Genomic DNA, 17,982 nt, shown 5'->3' with positions numbered 1-17,982 from the left:
AAGAGGTTTGGTTGCAGGGCTTTGGGCTCTGGGCTGGGGTGGGGGGCGGGGGGAGGGGTGGTTGTTGCCGGGTGGAGAGGGAGGGAACCTGAGGATAAAGAGTGGAGGAGTGGTGCTTCACTCCAAGTGTTTGCTGCCCCCTTGTGGTCTCAGGGAGTGCTGTCGTCCCAAATCCCTTTTTAACAGTCTGCTGGCCACCCAACGGTTTCACTAGCGTCTCAAATTCAGCATGTCGAAAAGAAGTCTGAAACTGGGAGTCATCCTAGACTCTTTCCTTCTCAGTTCAGTCACCAACTCTTCACCAAACCTACGTCTTCCAACTTAATCTACTTTTCTGTATTCCCACTGCCATTTTTCTTAATTCTCACAAATAATTTAACAACTATTTGAGCGCCTATTATACACTAGGCAACATACGAGTCTCAGTGGACACGCCCCCGGGACCCCGCGGCCTGTTCACCGGCCCGCGGCCGTTGGTCGAGGCCCAGTTCCCCCACCCCCACCCCCTCTGGCGGCAGCACAAATTGGTTTGCTCACAAATTGGTTTGCCCCCTGATGAAAACCCTCCGTGGCTTGCCATGCCCACAGAATTAAGTCCAATGTCAGAACTCGGTGACCAAGGGACTCCCCCGCGCAGCAGCAGCAGTCACTTCGAACGGAACCTCTTGCCTCTGTCCAAAGTAAAACCCAATGCTTCGCCTTTGTTCTTGCTGTGCGCCCAGCTGGTGACGCCAGCGGAACCATCTTCTCAGGGCCAGATCCTTCCCAACTTTGGGACACGAGTCTCTGATGGTGGCTCCTCTCCGCAGGGCTCTCTCTCCACCCCAGTAGGGATGCCCTTGCTCCAGGATGTAACATCGGAGACTGTCTACATGTTCATGGTCTCGGGATGTTCTGGCTCAGCTGACTCCTAGGCGTCCCCGCGAAACTCAGCTTTCCCGCTTAGGCACCGCTAGGCACGGCCCCTTAGGTCCCGCCCCTACACGGCGTGCGCGGCCCCGCGGCTTCGGCGCGCTCCCGGCTTGGGCGCCATCTTGGCTCCTGATCGAATTTGAGGCGTGCGCGGCCGGGGCGGTGAGAGCGAGAACGCAGTGGGGTGGGGGGACCCTGGAGGTAGAGGGAAGAGAGGGGAGGCTGGTCCTTGGTCTCTGCGGCTTGCTGAGCTCTGGAGTCCGCCCGTGGCGGTGGAGACGGCCAGGTTATAGACTCCGCTCTATGAGTAGCCCAGGCAGCCCTCCGCGTCAAGCCTCTGCTGCCGTTTCTGAGGGATCTGGGCTGAGGGCATTGACACTGGGAATCTCAAGGTGAGGGGTGCATGGCCCTATCCTAAGGATCCCGGAGTGGGAGAGAAGTTCAGTTCTGTTTGAGGAGCATCTGGACGAGTTCTTGGCTCTTTCCAGGGAGCTTGGAGTATAGGAGCCTCTGCGAGCGGAGTGAGGGGGCCTTGTCCCGGTCTTGGAGAGCTGTAGGTGAGGAGCGCTTAGTCTGGTTTTCGAAAGTCTAGGGCAAGGGTGTAACCGGGGCCCAGGAGTGCAAGAGCACCTGGCTTTGGGATCCCAAACAGACCAGGTTCTGCCACTCCTGGCTGACAAAATCCGAAGGCAGAGAGCCAAGTGGTGGTGAAACAATAAAGTAATTTATTTCAGTGAGGCCAACACCGGAAGACAGCGGACTAGGCTCAAAGACCGTCTTCAAAGTGCTGAAAATACTTCTAGGTTTATATAAGGAGAATGTGAGAACAAAGGTCGGTCCGTAGGTGCAAGAAGCAGTAATGGGCAGATTGATCATTGTCTTGGGGCCAGTCAAGGGGGTCTTGCTGGCATTAGGGCAGCCATTATTGCTTGAGGGTTATTTTTGGTTCCCATCAAGGGATGCTTTGCCTGCAGGATCTTTTCCCTGAGTTAAAAGATAAGCTGGAGGGGCACCTGGATGGTCTGTAGAACATGCAACTCTTGATCTTTGGGGTTGTGAGTTTGAGCCCCACATTGGGTGTAGAGCTTACTTAAAAAGAAAAAAAAATGGGGGAGGAAAATATAAACTGGAAAGAACTTTTTTTTTTTAATTTTTTTTAATGTTTATTTACTTTTGAGAGAGGCGGAGACAGAGTGCAAGCGGGGGAGGGGCAGAGAGAGAGAGAGCGAGCGAGAGACACACACACACAGAATCCAAAACAGGCTCCAGGCTCTGAGCTGTCAGCACAGAGCCCAATGTGGGGCTCGAACCCACGAACCATGAGATCATGACCTGAGCTGAAGTCAGTGCTTAACCAACTGAGCCACCCAGGTGCCCCTGGAAAGAACTTTATTAATTAGAAAGTATAGATTGAGGTAAAAATGGAGGTTCTTGAAGTCCTTGTTTAAGGCTCATGCCCTGTCCCAAGGAGCTCAAGATGAGAGAGGCTCATTCCCAGTCCTATGGCGCTTGGGATGAGGGGGCTTGGCCCTATCCTAAAGACCCCAGTGTTTGATGAATTTGGTCCTGTCTCAGGGACTCCAGGGTGGAGGGAGGGTTATGGCCCTGTCCAGAGGAATGGGGTATGTAGGATACAGCCCCTTCCCAGGGTAAAGTAGGCATGGCGCCTTTTCTTAGAAGCCAGGGGTGAGGGGATATGGTCCTATTCCTGGGAAGTCTGGGATGAATAGGACCATATCCTGGAGAGCTGGGGTTGGGGGGTGTCCTGGGGCACATTGCCCAGCATTCATCTGACACTTCCCTGCAGTGGGCCGTGAAATTCAGACACAACAGCAAGTGGGATGGAGCACTACCGGAAAGCTGGCTCTGTGGAACTCCCAGCACCTTCTCCAATGCCCCAGCTACCTCCTGATACCCTGGAGATGCGGGTCCGAGATGGCAGCAAAATCCGCAACCTGCTGGGGCTGGCACTGGGTCGATTGGAGGGTGGTAGTGCACGGCATGTGGTGTTCTCAGGTTCTGGCAGGGCTGCAGGAAAAGCGGTCAGCTGTGCTGAGATTGTCAAGCGGCGGGTACCAGGCCTCCATCAGCTTACCAAATTGCGCTTCCTGCAGACCGAGGACAGCTGGGTGCCAGTCTCACCTGACACAGGCCTAGATCCCCTCACGGTGCGCCGCCATGTACCTGCAGTGTGGGTACTGCTCAGCCGGGACCCCCTGGACCCTAATGAATGTGGCTACCAGCCTCCAGGAGCACCCCCTGGCTTGGGCCCCACATCAAGCTCCAGCTGTGGCCCACGACCCCGAAGAAGGGTTCGAGACACTTGGTCCTGAAGATCTGCTGAGCAAGCTGTTCCCCAGGCATGAATGTCTAGGTTGGCTTTGCCTTCTCTGAGAAGTCTCTGTAACTGTTCAACATCCCCAACAAGACTTGAATCTACAGAAATAAGCCTCCCTGTCCTGCTTCCCCTTCTCTCTGGTGTGTGAAAAGGGACTGCTACAGTGACAGGTGTGCAGTCTTAGGTGGCTTCTGGATTGCTTAAGAAGGGCTTACTCAGCCTTCTCCCTACTGTGCTTCTGTCTTTTCTTCTGACAGAAATCCAGGGAGTGGTTAGGAAATAAAGGTTCTGCCTAATTGTCTGATGAGCCTCTGCTTGACCTGTGTAGAAGTGGGATTAAGGGAGGGGGAGTCCCTGCACCCCCCTTCCCCTGGTTTAGGGACATTTTTCTTTCTCTGCAGCATTTATTATAGTATAGTGGTTAAGGTCATGGTCTCAGGTAACAGACTGCCTGAATTTGAATCTGCCTCTGCCATTTGCTAGTAAATTACTGCTTTGTGACCTTGGGCAGGTTACTGCTCTGAGCCTTAGTATTCCCATCCATAAAACAGGATATATATATAGTGCTTACCTCATAGGGTTGTTACGAGGATTTTTTTTTTAATGTTTATTTATTTTGAGAGAGCAAGTAGGGAAGGGGCAGAGAGGGGGAGAAAGAATCCCAAGCAGGCTGCATGTAGTCAGCTCAGAGCCCATTGCAGGTCTGAACCCCATGACCCTGGGATCATGACCTGAACTGAAATCAAGAGTCATGCTCAACTGACTTAGCCACCCAGGCGTCCCAAGGATTTTTTAAAATTTATTTATTTAGAGAGAGAGAGAGCGAGAGAGAGCACACAAGCAGGGGAGGGGCAGGGAGAGAGAATCCCAAGCAGGCTCCGTACTGTCATCTCAGACCCTGATGCAGGGCTCGATCTCACATACTGTGAGATCATGACCTGAGCCAAAACCGAGTCAGACACTTAACTAACAGACCCACCCAGAGGATTGAGCTCCCTCAATCAGGACAGAGCACCCCTATGAGGCTTAGATGTAGAAATATGCACATATGACTCTTAGATACCACCTGGGCATATAGTACTATATAAATGTTAATTGCTATCATTATTAATGACTCCATTTACAAACATGTATTTTCCTATCTTAAAAACATAGCTCATGGGGCATCTGGCTGGTGCAGCTGGAAGAGCATATGGCTCTTGATCTCAGGGTTGTGAGTTTGAGCCCCATGTGTGTAGAGATTACTTAAATAAATAAACTAAAAAAAAAAAAAACAAAAACAAAAACAGCTCAGTCTCATATCTCCCTTCCAGGCCTCATCCTTTCTTTTTTACCCCTGGCTACTCCTTTTCTGTCTCAACTTGGCCTTAGACTCTCAGACTTATATTGGTAAGGTCAGGGGCATGAGGAGAGAGGTAAAGATTGCAATGGTAGCCAGGGGTCTGCAGGGATCAGAGCAGGATTGTGGGCAGTGGTAGACTCAGTGAAGAGTTGAATCAGTTGGGTCTCCCACTGGATTTTGAGGTCTTCCCCAATATTTCCAGTGACTGAGTGTCCAGTCACTAGGAAAGCATAAACTTGGGGCTGTTGTGGGTTCACACTGTGGCAGGATGAGCCCGTCAATTTGAGAGTGTTGAACTGATGTTTGGCTGAGTCTAGGCAGGAGGGGATGGATTGTTGGGAGAAATCCAACAATTGGAGGCATCAATAAGGGCTTAGGGCAGGGATGAGGGGACCAGAAGGCCAGAAGGCTATGGTCAAAACTTGAACACTATGTTCTGTGCTTTTCAAGATAGGTTGACCAGAGTGATGTGAAAGACCTTGAGGGAAGGGCAGGTGATGCAGATTCAGGGGATATTAGAGACAGAAACCCTCTGAACTGTTGCCCAGTCAGGCCTCTCAAATACAGAGGGTCAAGGAGCATCAAATACACCCCTAGAGGCTGTGGCAGGGATTCTGGTGTCTTGCTACCAGCAACTCCTGACTTCTCCCCATTCTCTTTGTGGCTAACTCAGGTTTTTGCTCCCTCCCAGCTTCTGTGTATTGCTTTTTCTCTAAGTATCTCCACTTGTGTGTCTTCTACCATAAAGAGCTGTCTGAGCGTCCTTGTTCCCCAGAGCTTTGGGGCTAGGCCACTTGCAGACTGTTGATGTGTGGCTCAGCATCCCATCCTGATCCAGCCTGCTGTGGCCAGGGTGGAATAATCACATGGAATAAACATGCTGACCTGTGCTCAGGGGATGATTCAGAAAGGTGGTATTACAAGCTCTGGGGGTCCTAGGAAGGGTTCCCATTTGGGCAGTTCATTAAGGCACCACCTAGTAACTCCAGGATGATGGCAGGGCTTGTGTGAAAGAAACAGGAGGGGGTCAAAATCTCTTGGAAGGAACAGGATCTATAGCTCAGAGAATCAGGAAATAGGCCACAGGAAGAATTTTAGGAAGGGAACCCGAGAGAAGATAGTCCTTTAGAGTCAGAAAGCTTGACCCAATTTAGGAGGGAGCATAAGAGTTGTATATAATTGCTGATTCAGTGTCTTCCCATTCAATATCTCCTCCTTAATTCACTCCAGTATGGCTTCTACCTCCATAATTTGTTAGAAAAGGTTATGCCTTGGCATGAAAGGTAAGGAAGTGGAGACAGCTCTTTCAAGAAGTGGCATTGTGAATGGAAGGAGAGAGGTGATAAATAGTTGTAGAGAAATGTGGATGCAGAGTTTTCTATTTTAATGAGTTAGAGATTTGAACATATTTGTAGGTTAATGGAAGAAGCTAATAGTAAAAGAGATTAAAGAGGCAAGAGACTCTGGATAACTCATAGAATGAGACTCTTCAAGGGGTAAAAGGGAATGGGATCCAGAAGCATGGAGGTATGGGCCTTCCAAAGGGAAGAGGAGAGATGATTCCCTGTAAATTCCCAGGGAAGAAGTTGAAGATGGGTGTGCATACGAGTGGGTGTGGAGGCAAAGGTGGGACATGAGGAAGTTCAGAAGGTTCCTATTGATGTGGGAATCCAGCTCTGCTGCTGAGAATGGAATGAGGAGGCTGGTGGGAAGGAAGTATGGGATCGTTGTTGCAGGAGAGATAACCAGGGGGTCACAGGAGGATGACCAGGCAGGGCTAAAAGCCCAGGTAAGGCTGGTGACCATGAACTTGTAGTGTTATCAGTCAGGGTGTGTGAGCTTCAGAAGCATCCATAGTACAGGTGAGGACTCAGGAATCACTGTTGCATCCTTCCAGACTAAGGTTAAGACAGGCAGAAACGATAGAATAGTGAGGAGACTAGCAAGATGTAGTGAAGAATCAAGGAATCCAAAGTGGGTCAGGAGAGAAGTAAAGATAGGGGTAGGGGTCACTGTCCTGGACATCCCCATGAAAATGTCGGGGTGGGATGGGATGAAATGGAGTAGTTGAGTGAACTAGGACAGGGCATTGTCACTATACGCATTTCTAGGGCTGTTGTACCAAAGTATCACAGATTGAGTGGCTTAGAACAACAGAAATTTACTGTCTCACGGTGTTGGGAGACTAGAAGTCTGAAGTCAAGGTGTCAGCAGGGCCATTTCCCTTTCTGAAACTCGTAGGAGAATCCTTCCTTGACTTGTCCTAATTTCTAGTTTGCTGTCAGTCTTTGGCCTTCTTGGCTTTTAGATGTATCACTCCCGTCATTCATCTTCACATTTCCTTCCGTTATGTCTGTTTCTATGTCCAATTTTCTTTTTATAAGGACACCAGTCAGGGCACCTGGGTGGCTCAGTCAGTTAAGTGACTCTTGGTTTTGGCTCAGGTCATGATCTCATACCCCACATCAGGCCCTGGGCTAACTGAGCCTGCCTGGGATTCTCTTCCTCTCTCTGCTTCCCCCTCCACATGTGTGCACAAGTGCTCTCTCTCAAAATAAAACTCAAATAAATAAATAAGGACACCAGTCATATTGGATTAGGGCCCACACTAATAACCTCATTTTAACTTGATTACATCTGTAAAGATCTCATTTACAAACAGTCACCTTTTGGGGTACTAGGGGTTAGAACTTAAACATGTCTTTTATGGAAAGAGATAATTCAATAGTAGTTAAAGGATGAGATGGAGGAGTTGTGGATTTGAGAGTTTTGGTTATGGGCTTGGGAGTGGATAGCTGAGTGGCCTGGAGAGAGAGTCACCGAAGACAAGGTTGAGGAATTAAGAGGCTAGGGAGGGTGGTGATGTGTGTGTTGGGGGCAGGAGGGGGGCTTCAAGGTGGGCAATGGGGTCATCCAGGATGGAATGTGCTGAGCATTCTCACTGCTTCCCTTAGAGGTGGTGTGTATAGTGAGTTTGTTCCCCTTGAAATGGGGACTTAAGACCACAGTATGACTGGAGGGGTTATATACCTGCCACATGCAAGCAGGCACCAAATCCTGCCAATTTTACTTCCTAGGTGTCTCCATTCCCACAGCTGCTGTTGTTTTGTGCCTCTCAGTATCTTGTAACATTCTCCTTACTGGTTTCCCTGCTTCACTCCCTTCTGAGCTCTCCTCCAAACCAAGCCACTAACTTTTCCCTTTGTTTAGAATGCTCTTCTGACAGATACCTGCATGGCCATCTCCCTTCCTCCTTTAAGCCATCACTCAAATGTCACCTCAGCAAAGGCCTATTCTGACCAATCCATTTAAGACTGCAGTCAAGCACTTTTTTTCCCCTTCTAAATATAATTTACATCTTTAAAATAGTGTTTAGTTTATTGTCTGTCTCCTCCTGATGAGAATGTAAGCTTGGAAAGGGTAGGAATCTTTTTTTTTTTTTTTTTTTTTGGTGCAAAAAAAAGTGATTTTATTAAAGCTTGGGGACAGAACCCATAGGCAGAAAGAACTGTGAGGAATCTTTGTTTTGTTGACTAATGTAACCTAAGGATCTTGAACACTTATTGGCATATAGCAGGTGTTTGATGAATTGATGACTGGTTAATATAAGAACGAATGGCTATTGAGCCTCCAAGTGTGTGGCCATACCCAGATCCTGTCATTCTCCCTCAACCTTCCCATGTCCAGATTAGAGGACAAAATCCAAATTAATTCATTGGATGGTCTTAAAGGACCTCCTTGCTTGGTCACTGCCATGGCTTAGTCTATCTTTGGCCTAATCCCTTTGGACCTGGGCTCTGGGCATACTAACGTCTTACTCTTCTGACATGCATGAGATTTTCTGCCTCTGAACCTTTGCTCTTGCCATTTGTCTGCTTGGCACCCATCAAGAGTGTTCAAAGGACACTAGTAATAAACTCTGAGCGCTTGCTCCTGAGGACCTATCTCTCCACTCCCAAACCCCTCTCAATTTGGGATAAGGCCTGATTCTGTAAGGTACCTCCAGCTACCACTTTGGTCCTTGCACTAGGAAGGTGGTGTATGGTTGCACTTCTGAATATGGGCGCAAGGTGGCAGCATTTACAAAGGGATAGCCCATCCTCTTGCAGGGTTTGTACAGAGGTTGCCAGGAGATTCAAGACCAAGGTACTAGTCTAGGCTTGAAATTTGGCCTCACTGGGCTCAGAGATCTCTCATTTGTTCCACAAACAGCTAGTGATCACCCATAATGTGACAAATACAGTCACTGGCTTCAGAACCTCTAGCCCCAGCTATAGCCACGTATATAGGGATTTTCACTATTGGTATAAGTACAGAGATTAGGGAAGTTCATTAGACTTCAGGAGTTCAGAGCCCTCCGTCCAGTCTTTAGGAAGAGTCAAAGCTTCAAAGAAGAAGACATTATGCTTGTGTAGAGTCTTGAAGAAGCACAAGAAGTGAAAAGGATATTCTTGGTAAAGGGCAGGCATGAACTAAGGTATAGAGGTGAGAAAAGCACAGAGATCATCACTGGAGCATGAAGTTCAAGGCGGGGAGTGTGAGGAATCAAGCTCCAAGGTGGGTGGGAGCCAGACTGGAAGGGCCTGAGTGTCTGGCCAAGGAGCTTGGGCTTTTTCTTGAGGGTGATGGAGAGTCACTGAAGCCTTTAAGGAGGAAATGATGTGGCATTATCAGATTGGTATTTTAGGGAGAGCTCTGGCTGCTACAGTGTAGAAAATGGGTTGGGGGCACAGGCAGAAAAGTCAGTGAGGAGGTTGCTGTAGGGATCCAGGGGGAGATGGTGAAGCCAAAATTATGGCTGGAGCAGGCCTTAGAGAAGCCTCTCCTAGCTCACAGAAGCTTTCATGGCCTGGCACTTTGAAAGAATTCTTGGCCCTTGGCACCCTCTTCCCTGCCATTTAAGCCACCTCAGCCCTTCTGTTTCTGAGGTTCCTTTTGGCTCTACCTTAGTTCCCCTGGTTATCCTGGTTGGAACCAGTGTTTCTGTCAGTTTCCATGTGGGGCCCTCAACGTCCTTAGGTCCCACTCTCTTGGGAGATCTGTCAACCTTCAGCACACCCTACATCCCAGCCTCCCTCAGTGTGATCCTTTCATGTATATCCTTCTTTGACAGAAACACCAGATAGATATGTGACTGAGGGGCCTCCTCCACTAGGGCTGTCACTCTCTGCCATTGCCGCCCCCGCCGTCCCCAGCCAGCATTCATACAAACATATGTGTGTGCATACACATATGCGTGTATCATTGACAGGACTGATGCTGAAGGAAGGGTATCCCTGGCAGGCAGAGGAGTGTCACCTGAGGAAATGTCTGGAGGTAGGAAAGTACAAGGGAGTGTTTGGGGAGCAGAGGGGAATGTTGTTAGCAGGGTCTGGAAGGGACTGGTCAGGGCCTTCAAGGTTGGGCCCTGAGCCATGACCAAGTACTGCAAGCAAGGGGCACCACAGCCAGGTTTTGAGCAGAGATTGGGAGAGTCACCTTCATTCAGTCTCATGAATATGCACAGAACCTGTTGAATTATGCAGACCGAAAGGATGTAAATGTATATGCAAATTTTCTGCTGCCCTTCTTGTTGCTATGGAAACCAAAGAATAGCAAAAGGGGGCCCAAACCCTGGGGAGACCAGACTGGAGAGACTGGAGACCAGGAGGATCTCCTCTCGCCTGCTTTTCCCTTTCCTTCTGTTTTAATCTTTTTCTTTGCCTCACTCTTTGTCTCCAGGCTCTCTCTTTCCATCTCTTTGCCCCTCTTGATCTTTCTGTCTCTATCTCTATTTATCCCTCCTGTTTTTTTTGTTTCTGTCTCTCAGTCTCTGAGCTTCTGTCTGTCCATGTGTATATATCTTTGACTCCATGTCACTGTTGCTCTATGACTCTGAGACAATGTTTCTCTGTGACTTCATGTCTCCCCCTATCTTTGTGTCTTAAATTCCATGGCTCTCCCTCCTGCATTTCCCTGTCTCCATGTCTCTGACTCACATCTTTTTTTCTCTGCATCTCTATTTTTGTGTCTGACTCTCTCTAATTGTGTCTATTTCTTGGTCTTTCTTCCAAGTTCTTTCCCTTCTCTTTTCACTCTGATTCTGTCTCTCTGAACTTCTTATTCCAATGCTTGTCTCTGATGGGAAGGACAGGAAGCTGCACATCTGTTCTTGACTGATGGCCCAGCCACCCACATGTTCAAAGATTCCTAGGTGCTCTCCCCACATAAAATCCTGTTGCAGGTCTGGCCCCTGTCAGTGTTGCCATTGGACCCCTGTGACAGGCCTATGCTGGCTGCCAGTACACCAGGGCTCCTGTTCTAGCCTTTGCCTACTGTGTGACCCTGCCTAGTGTTTCTCTCTCTGGATCTGTAGTCCCATCTCTTTCGAAGCTGGTGGGCATCGTGAGGCAATGAGGTATAGAGAATAGAGAAGTGAGAGGTGAGTCTTAGTGGTTCACCCATCTGGCCCTCTGCCCAAGGGCTGACGTGAAGGGTCTGGCTGGGGCCCAGGTATGAGGGTGTCTAGGGCTAGTTGAGACCAATCCTGGCCCCCAGAGAAGACTTCTTGCTGATCCACAAAATCAAGCAGCAGCCTATCCACAGTCTATCTATGCTTCTGCCTGTTGCAGCCTTAAACATCCAATTACGTGTTCAGGGTCCTTTGTTTGCCCCTCTGCCATTGTGCTTACATTTATAGAACACCTATTCTACACCATGCTTCTGCCTTCACAGGTCCACAGTGATAGAGAAATGTCATCTGGGCTTTTTGCATCTTTCCCCTCCCTCCCAAGAAGGGTCTCTTTGGTCCAGGTGGAAGGAAGAACACAGACCCTTCAACTCCCATAGCTTCCTATCCCTGGTGGGCTCATTTGTGGGTATAAAGCATATGCAGCTGCAAAAGTCATGGATCAAGGTTAGGAGAAACAGAGACACAGAGACAGAGACAAGAGTAACTGGATCTATGGAGGCAATATGTCTCCATACAGGGTTTGGAATGGGGTATAGGAAATTTAGGGCAGGACTGAGGGTGAGGGTGGGCCAGAGTATTTTGAGGGCAGGTAAGCCACCCTATGTAGAGGTGGAAGCTTCCGCTTTCAGCCCTGGGCAGGATGCCTTAACTTCTAGGGAGGCACTAGACATGGGGGATCTGGCTGGGGCCCAGGTGTGGGGGCAGTCAGAGCAGTCAGGGCAAGCCCCCTCCTCCAAGAGACTGCCAAACTAAGCCCCCAGCTCTCCTGTCTCGCCAGAAAGGACACAGACATAATCACTCTTCCCATTGACTGTGATTCACCCATGTTCAGGCCCAGGCGTGATCATGCTGTCAGGAATTCCATGTTTGAATTAAAAACCTCCCTGGACACCCTACCCCACCCCACCTGAGCCAGTTGTGCCAATGGGTGTTGGAGCAGGGTCAAACAAGGCTATCTGGAGGGCTTTAGGCAAAGCCACACATGGAGAGAAAAAAAGGGATTAGGGGAAAGATGGAGAGTGAGAAAGACTGAAAGAGGAGACATAAACATTGATGGGTAGAAAACCAAAGCCAGCAGATGAAGGGGGCTCTTGTACCCACCAGGCTGGCACTGAACACTTGACTGGATTATCTCATTTAATTGAATCCTCACAACAGTCATAGGCAATAGGCACTATTATGATCCCATTTTATTCCTGAGTTAATTGAGGCATAGAGACATTCAGTCATTTCCCTGAGGTCACAAAGCCAGTAAACGATGAGTAGGTATTTGAACGTTTCAGTCTCACTGAAGAGCCAAGAAGACAGACAGACATAGAGACAGAGGTTGGGACAAATTCTCACACCACCACTCATGGCAAATCTGGGACTCCTGGAATCATCAGGCAGCTGTTCAGGGGAAAACCTTCCCACAGGCCAAAGAACATGCAGCTTCCTATCCTTTCTATCAGAGTCCAGGACTGTGACAGAGAGAGACATAGAGGGAGAGAGAGACAAAGACATCAAAGCAGGGAGAGAGATGGAAGGGGAACTCTGTGCCACAGAATTCCTTATCTGACTTTCCTCCTTCCTGCCAGGTGTGCAGCCTGTCCTGCCCCTGAGTCAGATCTAGCCCAGCAGACACCTTGCTTCGGTGGGGCCTAGGCTTTGAGATCCACTTTTTCTTCCCTACAAATTTATTTATTTATTTTAAATTTAAATTATTTATTTTGAGAGAGAGCACATGGGAGGGGGTGGAGAGAGAAAGAGAGATTGAATCCCTAGCAGGTTCTACACTGTCAGCACAAAGCCCAATTCAGGGCTTGAACTCATGAACCATGAGATCATGATCTGAGCCAAGATCAAGAGTCAGATGCTTAACCAACTGAGCCACCCAGGCACCTCTCCACACACAAATTTATTGAGCACCTACTAGTAGAGAGGCACTCCTGCTCCACATCTCCTACCTCTTTCTCTTTCACTATTGAGAAATCTTTCCCATTGTCTAACTTCAATCCCCTAGGATAGGTTCTGCAATAAGGGATCAAGATTAGAATTTGGGGACACTTCGATATGGAGGCTTATTCTAGCCAAGTACAGAGAAGAGGCCCCTGAGGGCTGGCTTTGGGTGCCTTCTGGTTGGAGGCCCCTTCTAGCTGGTTTGGAGAAGAGGGTCATGGCCCAGCTGGTGGGGCCTAGAGAGCTGAGCTGTCAGCAGTAGGGAGGATAGGGTTGAGAAAAAAAACCAGGAACTATCCTGAGGGAGCCAGGGAGTTGGCTTTATGGTTTCTAATGTTTTAACCCTGGTTTCAATTACCCCCGGGGTCCCCAGGCTTCCCTGACGGTTGTGGGCTCCCAAGCTTGAGGGAGGCTCAGGACTCTCCTGGGAATGCCAGAAACTAGAGGCTCAGGGATAGGAGTCTGGGGGCAGGGGAGAATTTCCATCCTCTTCTTCCATGTGTCTGGCTGAGAGAGGCCGCCAGACCAAGCAGGACTCTGGGGACAGCAGGGAGGCTGGGGAAGGAGGGGCCTACACTCTGCTCACAGGCTTCTATGGAGGGTCTACATCAGCCAGCTCCTTAGCACCAGTTTGGTCCCATTGGCCTCAGCCCAATCCTGGCTGCTAAAGCCCAGAGCTCTTTCTTGGCCTCATCAGGCTCCTTTTTGGTCTTGTGACAACCCTGACTCCTGGCTTTCCTTCTGCCTCTGGGGCAACCACACCTTCCCTGCTCACTCTGTTTTTTAAATTTATTTTTTTATTTTTATTTTTTTATTTTTTGAGAGACAGAGTGCAAGCAGAGGAGGGGCAGAGAGACAGAGAGAGAGACACACACACACTTACACACACACGGAGTCGGAAGCAGGCTCCAGGCTCTGAGCTGTCAGCAAAGAGCCTGATGAGGGGCCCGAACTCACAAACCAGGAGATCATGACCTGAACTGAAGTCAGATGCTTACCCAACTGAGCCACCCAGGCACCCCTCTGCCCACTCTGTTTATTAATCATGGTTCCTAGGGCTTCAGCTTCAATCCTCTCCTCCCCTCCTCCTGCCTCTCATCATTTTTTCTCCCTGCTCTTGTGATCTATCTTATCTTCTAGCACGTTCAGAGTGCCCAGATCAGTCCAAGACTTTGATGAATGCCCGTACAACCAGCAAGAGCCAGTTACAGGGGGCATTAGAAGCCGAACAGGGACTGCACACTTCCAACCAGGTGGCTCTTTCTCACCTTCTGTGTTCTTCCCATCCTTGTTGCTGCTGGTCACCATCCCACAGACCTTCAACTCCATGGATATGTCAAGCCCCAACTCTCTCCAGCTCAGTGAACGGCACCATCATCTCCCAGTTACTCAAGCCAAAAACCTGGGAGTCATATGTGCTTTTGTACACAATGTTCCCTCTGGGCCTGGCACACAGTAGGTGCTAATAAATGTCTCTTGAACTGAGCTTAATTCAGTTTTCTCTCTTGGACTCCCATCTGCCTCTGTCTGTTTCCCTGGGACTTGGTGTCTCTGGCATTCAATCTTTAAATCTCTAATTTTTCTCTGTCTTCTCAATCACTACAATTGAGTTTCTGAGGGAGAAGCTGGGGCTTCTTTTTTCCCCCTCTGTCCCTGCCCCAGGGAATCATAGGCTCGCTGGAAATGGAGCTGTGGGAGATGAAGGGAGGAAACCAATCTTTGGGCCATGTGGCCCTCAGTCCTATTTGGAAATAGGGAAGCAGCTCTACAGCAGCAAGGATCAAGGTCAGACTCTGGGCTGGCACTGGAAGGAGACAATCCTTTGAAGACATATGCCTTCTATGAAGAATTGGGGAGAAAAGGATCAAGACCCACTGGAGTGGGAGGAAGGGTAAGTTCTTTGTGTTTTTGAGCAGGGAATTAGTTTCATGCAAAATTTTGCAACACAACATGAAGAAAAACGGCATCTGTGATTTTGCAAGTCTGTGTCCTTGTTCCAGCCTTCAAACACACTTGGTGTCCTAATCCTGACTTCTCTGTACTCTTTTGTCTCTCTCCCCACCATCCACTCTGATTCCCCTATTCCTTCCCTGACCATCTACCACTCTTTCCAAACGTATCCCAGACCTTGGGATCACTGGGGGAGGGTCCTTGGAAGAGCAGACTCTAGACTAAGTGTCCAGGGGTCTGTTCTCTGTGTATAGGGCAACACAGGGGTTCCTCTGTCAAGGGAGCAGATGGAGATGAATCTGAGCCCTCCCCTCCCCCACCTCCCCTGACAAAGCCCTGTTCTCTCTTCAGCCCCAGGGCCCTGCCCCGGGTTAGATTGGAGGTCTCCCTCCCATGGGTAACTGCAGACACCTCTTCCCTGGCTGCCCCACCTTCAGCCTTAGCCTTTCTCACTACTCTGTACAGCAGCCTCAGTGATCTCATTAAAATGTAGATCTGGTTATGTTCCTCACCTACTTTATGCCTTTCCAGACTTGCATGGCCTTGGCACTAAAAGCACTTCAGGATGTGGTCTCTGAGCCACTCAGGCTATCTCAGTCTGCCTTTTGCCTTCTGGGTCACTGCTTAATCCCTTACTGGACACCAAATCCTCTTTGCCATCCCTTGAGGATGTAACCCATTCAGATAGCCTCCCTCTCCTGTGCCCTGGGACTTTTCTCCTCTGGGCCAATGTTGTCCTGCTTGCTTACCACATTCATTCATTCATTCATTCATTCAACATTTATTTAAATCTAGTTCAAATGTTAGGAGTACCTGTTCTATGCCAGACCCAGCTCTAGTTGCCACAGGGCTGCCCTCATGGAGCTCACAGGCACCACACAAGTAACTAGGTAGTTTAACGTCACACAAATTACTATAAGGAAAAAGACTATGGCACTATGGGAGAAAAAAAAGGGGCTTAGTCTAGGCTTCTTTCAGGTGATATTTAGGCTGTCACCTCTTGCCTAAGAGGACCATGGATTCAGACACAGCACTCTCACATGGACAAATTGTATACTTGCCTATTTTGCTTAGTATCCATCTTCCTTAACTAGAATGGGAATCCCATGAGGACAAGGGATTTTTAAACTTTTTTAGACAAAAAGTAAACAGTGAAGTACACAAACCTTAAGGGTACAGATCAGATTTTGACATATGTGTTTACACTTTTGGAACCCAACCCCCCCCCCCCCCCAACAAAGGTAAGTACGATTCCGACTTCTATCACCATAAATGAGTTTTGCCTGTTCTTGAGCTTTGCATAAATGAAATCATTCAATATGCTGTACTCTTTTCTGTTTCTTTTTTTTTTCTTTGATTGACATTTTGTCTGTGAGCTTTATCCATTTTTGTTGTGTGTAGCTATAGCTGTTGTTTTGTTTTTGTTTTTTTTTCTGTAACTGTATCATAATCTATTCATTTATTTGGGTTGTTTCCAGCTTGAGACTATTATGAATAAAACTGCTATAAACATTCTTTGTGAGGTAATAAGGTACATAGATGTTCAACTTAGTAGATCCTGCCAAACAATGTTCCAAAGTGGCTGTACTAACTTATACACGTACCAGTAGTATGTGGAGTTCTAATTGCTCCACGTCCTTGAGAGGGCAGAGCTTTTTGTCTGTTTGCTTCATTGCTATATTCTATCACTTACATCAATGTCTGGTACATAGTAGATGCTCAATATATACTTATTGATTGCCTTATGAATGAGGGAGCTATCTGCATTCCTGGGGTCCTGCTCTGGCCCAGGCACTAACTTGCTGTGTGACTCTGGGCAGGTGACTCCCCCTCTCTGAGTTGTTTCCTTGTCTGTAGCATAAGGGGAGTGACAGTAGAGGCTTTACCTTCCAGTGCCAGCTAGATGCTCTGAGAGCTGGACACCTGTTCATTCATTCAGTCCACTTGGGTCTATAAGGTCCTACTATGTACCAGGATGGTGAGGGTGTGATCCGTGACATACCACTGACAGCCTCTTTCAGGTCAGCCAAGACCAGGGGTCATTGCCCATCTTGTCCCCAACTCATCCTTCTGGAGTCTGTTCTTCCTTCCTCTGTCCAGCCCTGACCCCAGGGGGAGGGGGTCTGGACTGAGCCTGTGGATGGAAAATGTGATTAATGATCAAAAAAACATCCAAAAGGAAGAGACCAGGAAAACAACTTGGGGAAAGCTCCTCGCCCAGGGGAGGGGGGCCATGTCCTGGGCCTTGGGACAGCTCCGGCTGCCCTCCCGCCGCCCTTTCTGGGAAGCTGCCACAGAGTGGGTAATTTTAGCCAAAAGTGAAAAAAAAAAAGCCACTCTAATTATTTATAAAAAAAGTTCCCCCCACCCAATGTAAATTATGCTTCCCCTGGAGGCTTCCCCCTACTGTTACTCCATTCCTAGTGGTCCCTCTGCTTGGTCAGGCTGGGGGGCCCTAGAGACACTGGTCTGGGGGCAGAGGAGGAATTTCAACATGAAATGTTTTGTTCATTAGCAGAGAACATAGGGGGAAATTCCCTTTTTGCCTGGGCCTGGGCAGCCCAGGCGAATACCCAAAACCTATTGTCAAAAATAGAGTCTGGGCTGCAGAGCAGGGTGGGGGTTTTACTGGGGTGGCGGGGGCGGGGGGGACACAGACGTTTATTCCTCTTCTCTTAGACTCCGGGCTTTCAGGGGTTTCCTGAGCCTTAATCCTTCCTTCTTTCGGGGATTTCATTCCCAATGTCTCAGGTTGCCCACAAAACTTCCTTCTTAGCAAAATGGGAGGAACTGGGGTTAGACTGGCCTTAGAACTTCCAACTAAGGAGGAAGGGAGGATATCAAAGAGAGGGAGGGGAGGCCTTGGACCTATCCAAATAATTCAGAATTCTGGTAGAATATGTTGGGATCAGTAGGTAGCAAATCTGAGGGGGGCCAGGAGCAGGAATGAAACCACCTCTTTCTATCTGAGTGGATTTAGAGGGCCCCAGTGAGGAGGGAAGTACATAGATAGCTCCAGAGAGCTGAGGACAATTCCAGGCTGAATATTTA

At 48.7% G+C, this 17,982-nt stretch overlaps 1 protein-coding gene across 4 annotated transcripts; it reads left to right on the top strand.

Annotated features, from left to right (window-relative positions):
- The first annotated feature begins 95 nt into the window (after positions 1 to 95).
- On the top strand, positions 96 to 3,551 carry RPP25L (ribonuclease P/MRP subunit p25 like). Of its 4 annotated transcripts, XM_060609444.3 has the most exons (3): positions 1,081 to 1,304; positions 1,401 to 1,469; positions 2,720 to 3,551. In XM_060609444.3, the coding sequence occupies exon 3, from the start codon at positions 2,754 to 2,756 to the stop codon at positions 3,243 to 3,245; it is 492 nt and encodes a 163-aa protein (XP_060465427.1). In that variant the 5' UTR covers positions 1,081 to 1,304; positions 1,401 to 1,469; positions 2,720 to 2,753; the 3' UTR covers positions 3,246 to 3,551. The 4 variants fall into 4 exon arrangements, with proteins under 4 accessions (XP_060465425.1, XP_060465427.1, XP_060465426.1 ...); XM_060609442.3 differs by lacking the exons at positions 1,081 to 1,304; positions 1,401 to 1,469 and adding an exon at positions 96 to 1,074; XM_060609443.3 differs by lacking the exon at positions 1,401 to 1,469.
- The last annotated feature ends 14,431 nt before the right edge of the window (positions 3,552 to 17,982 follow it).

Source organism: Panthera onca, chromosome D4 (assembly GCF_046562875.1).
Source record: "Panthera onca isolate mPanOnc1 chromosome D4, mPanOnc1 haplotype 2, whole genome shotgun sequence".
In the NCBI taxonomy this organism is placed as follows: Eukaryota; Metazoa; Chordata; class Mammalia; order Carnivora; family Felidae; genus Panthera; species Panthera onca.
This window is presented reverse-complemented; position numbering and strand designations above follow the sequence as displayed.

Coding starts and splice junctions, on each gene's coding strand:
- RPP25L (XM_060609442.3), top strand. CDS start 2,754: ATGGAGCACTACCGGAAAGCTGGCTCTGTGGAACTCCCAGCACCTTCT.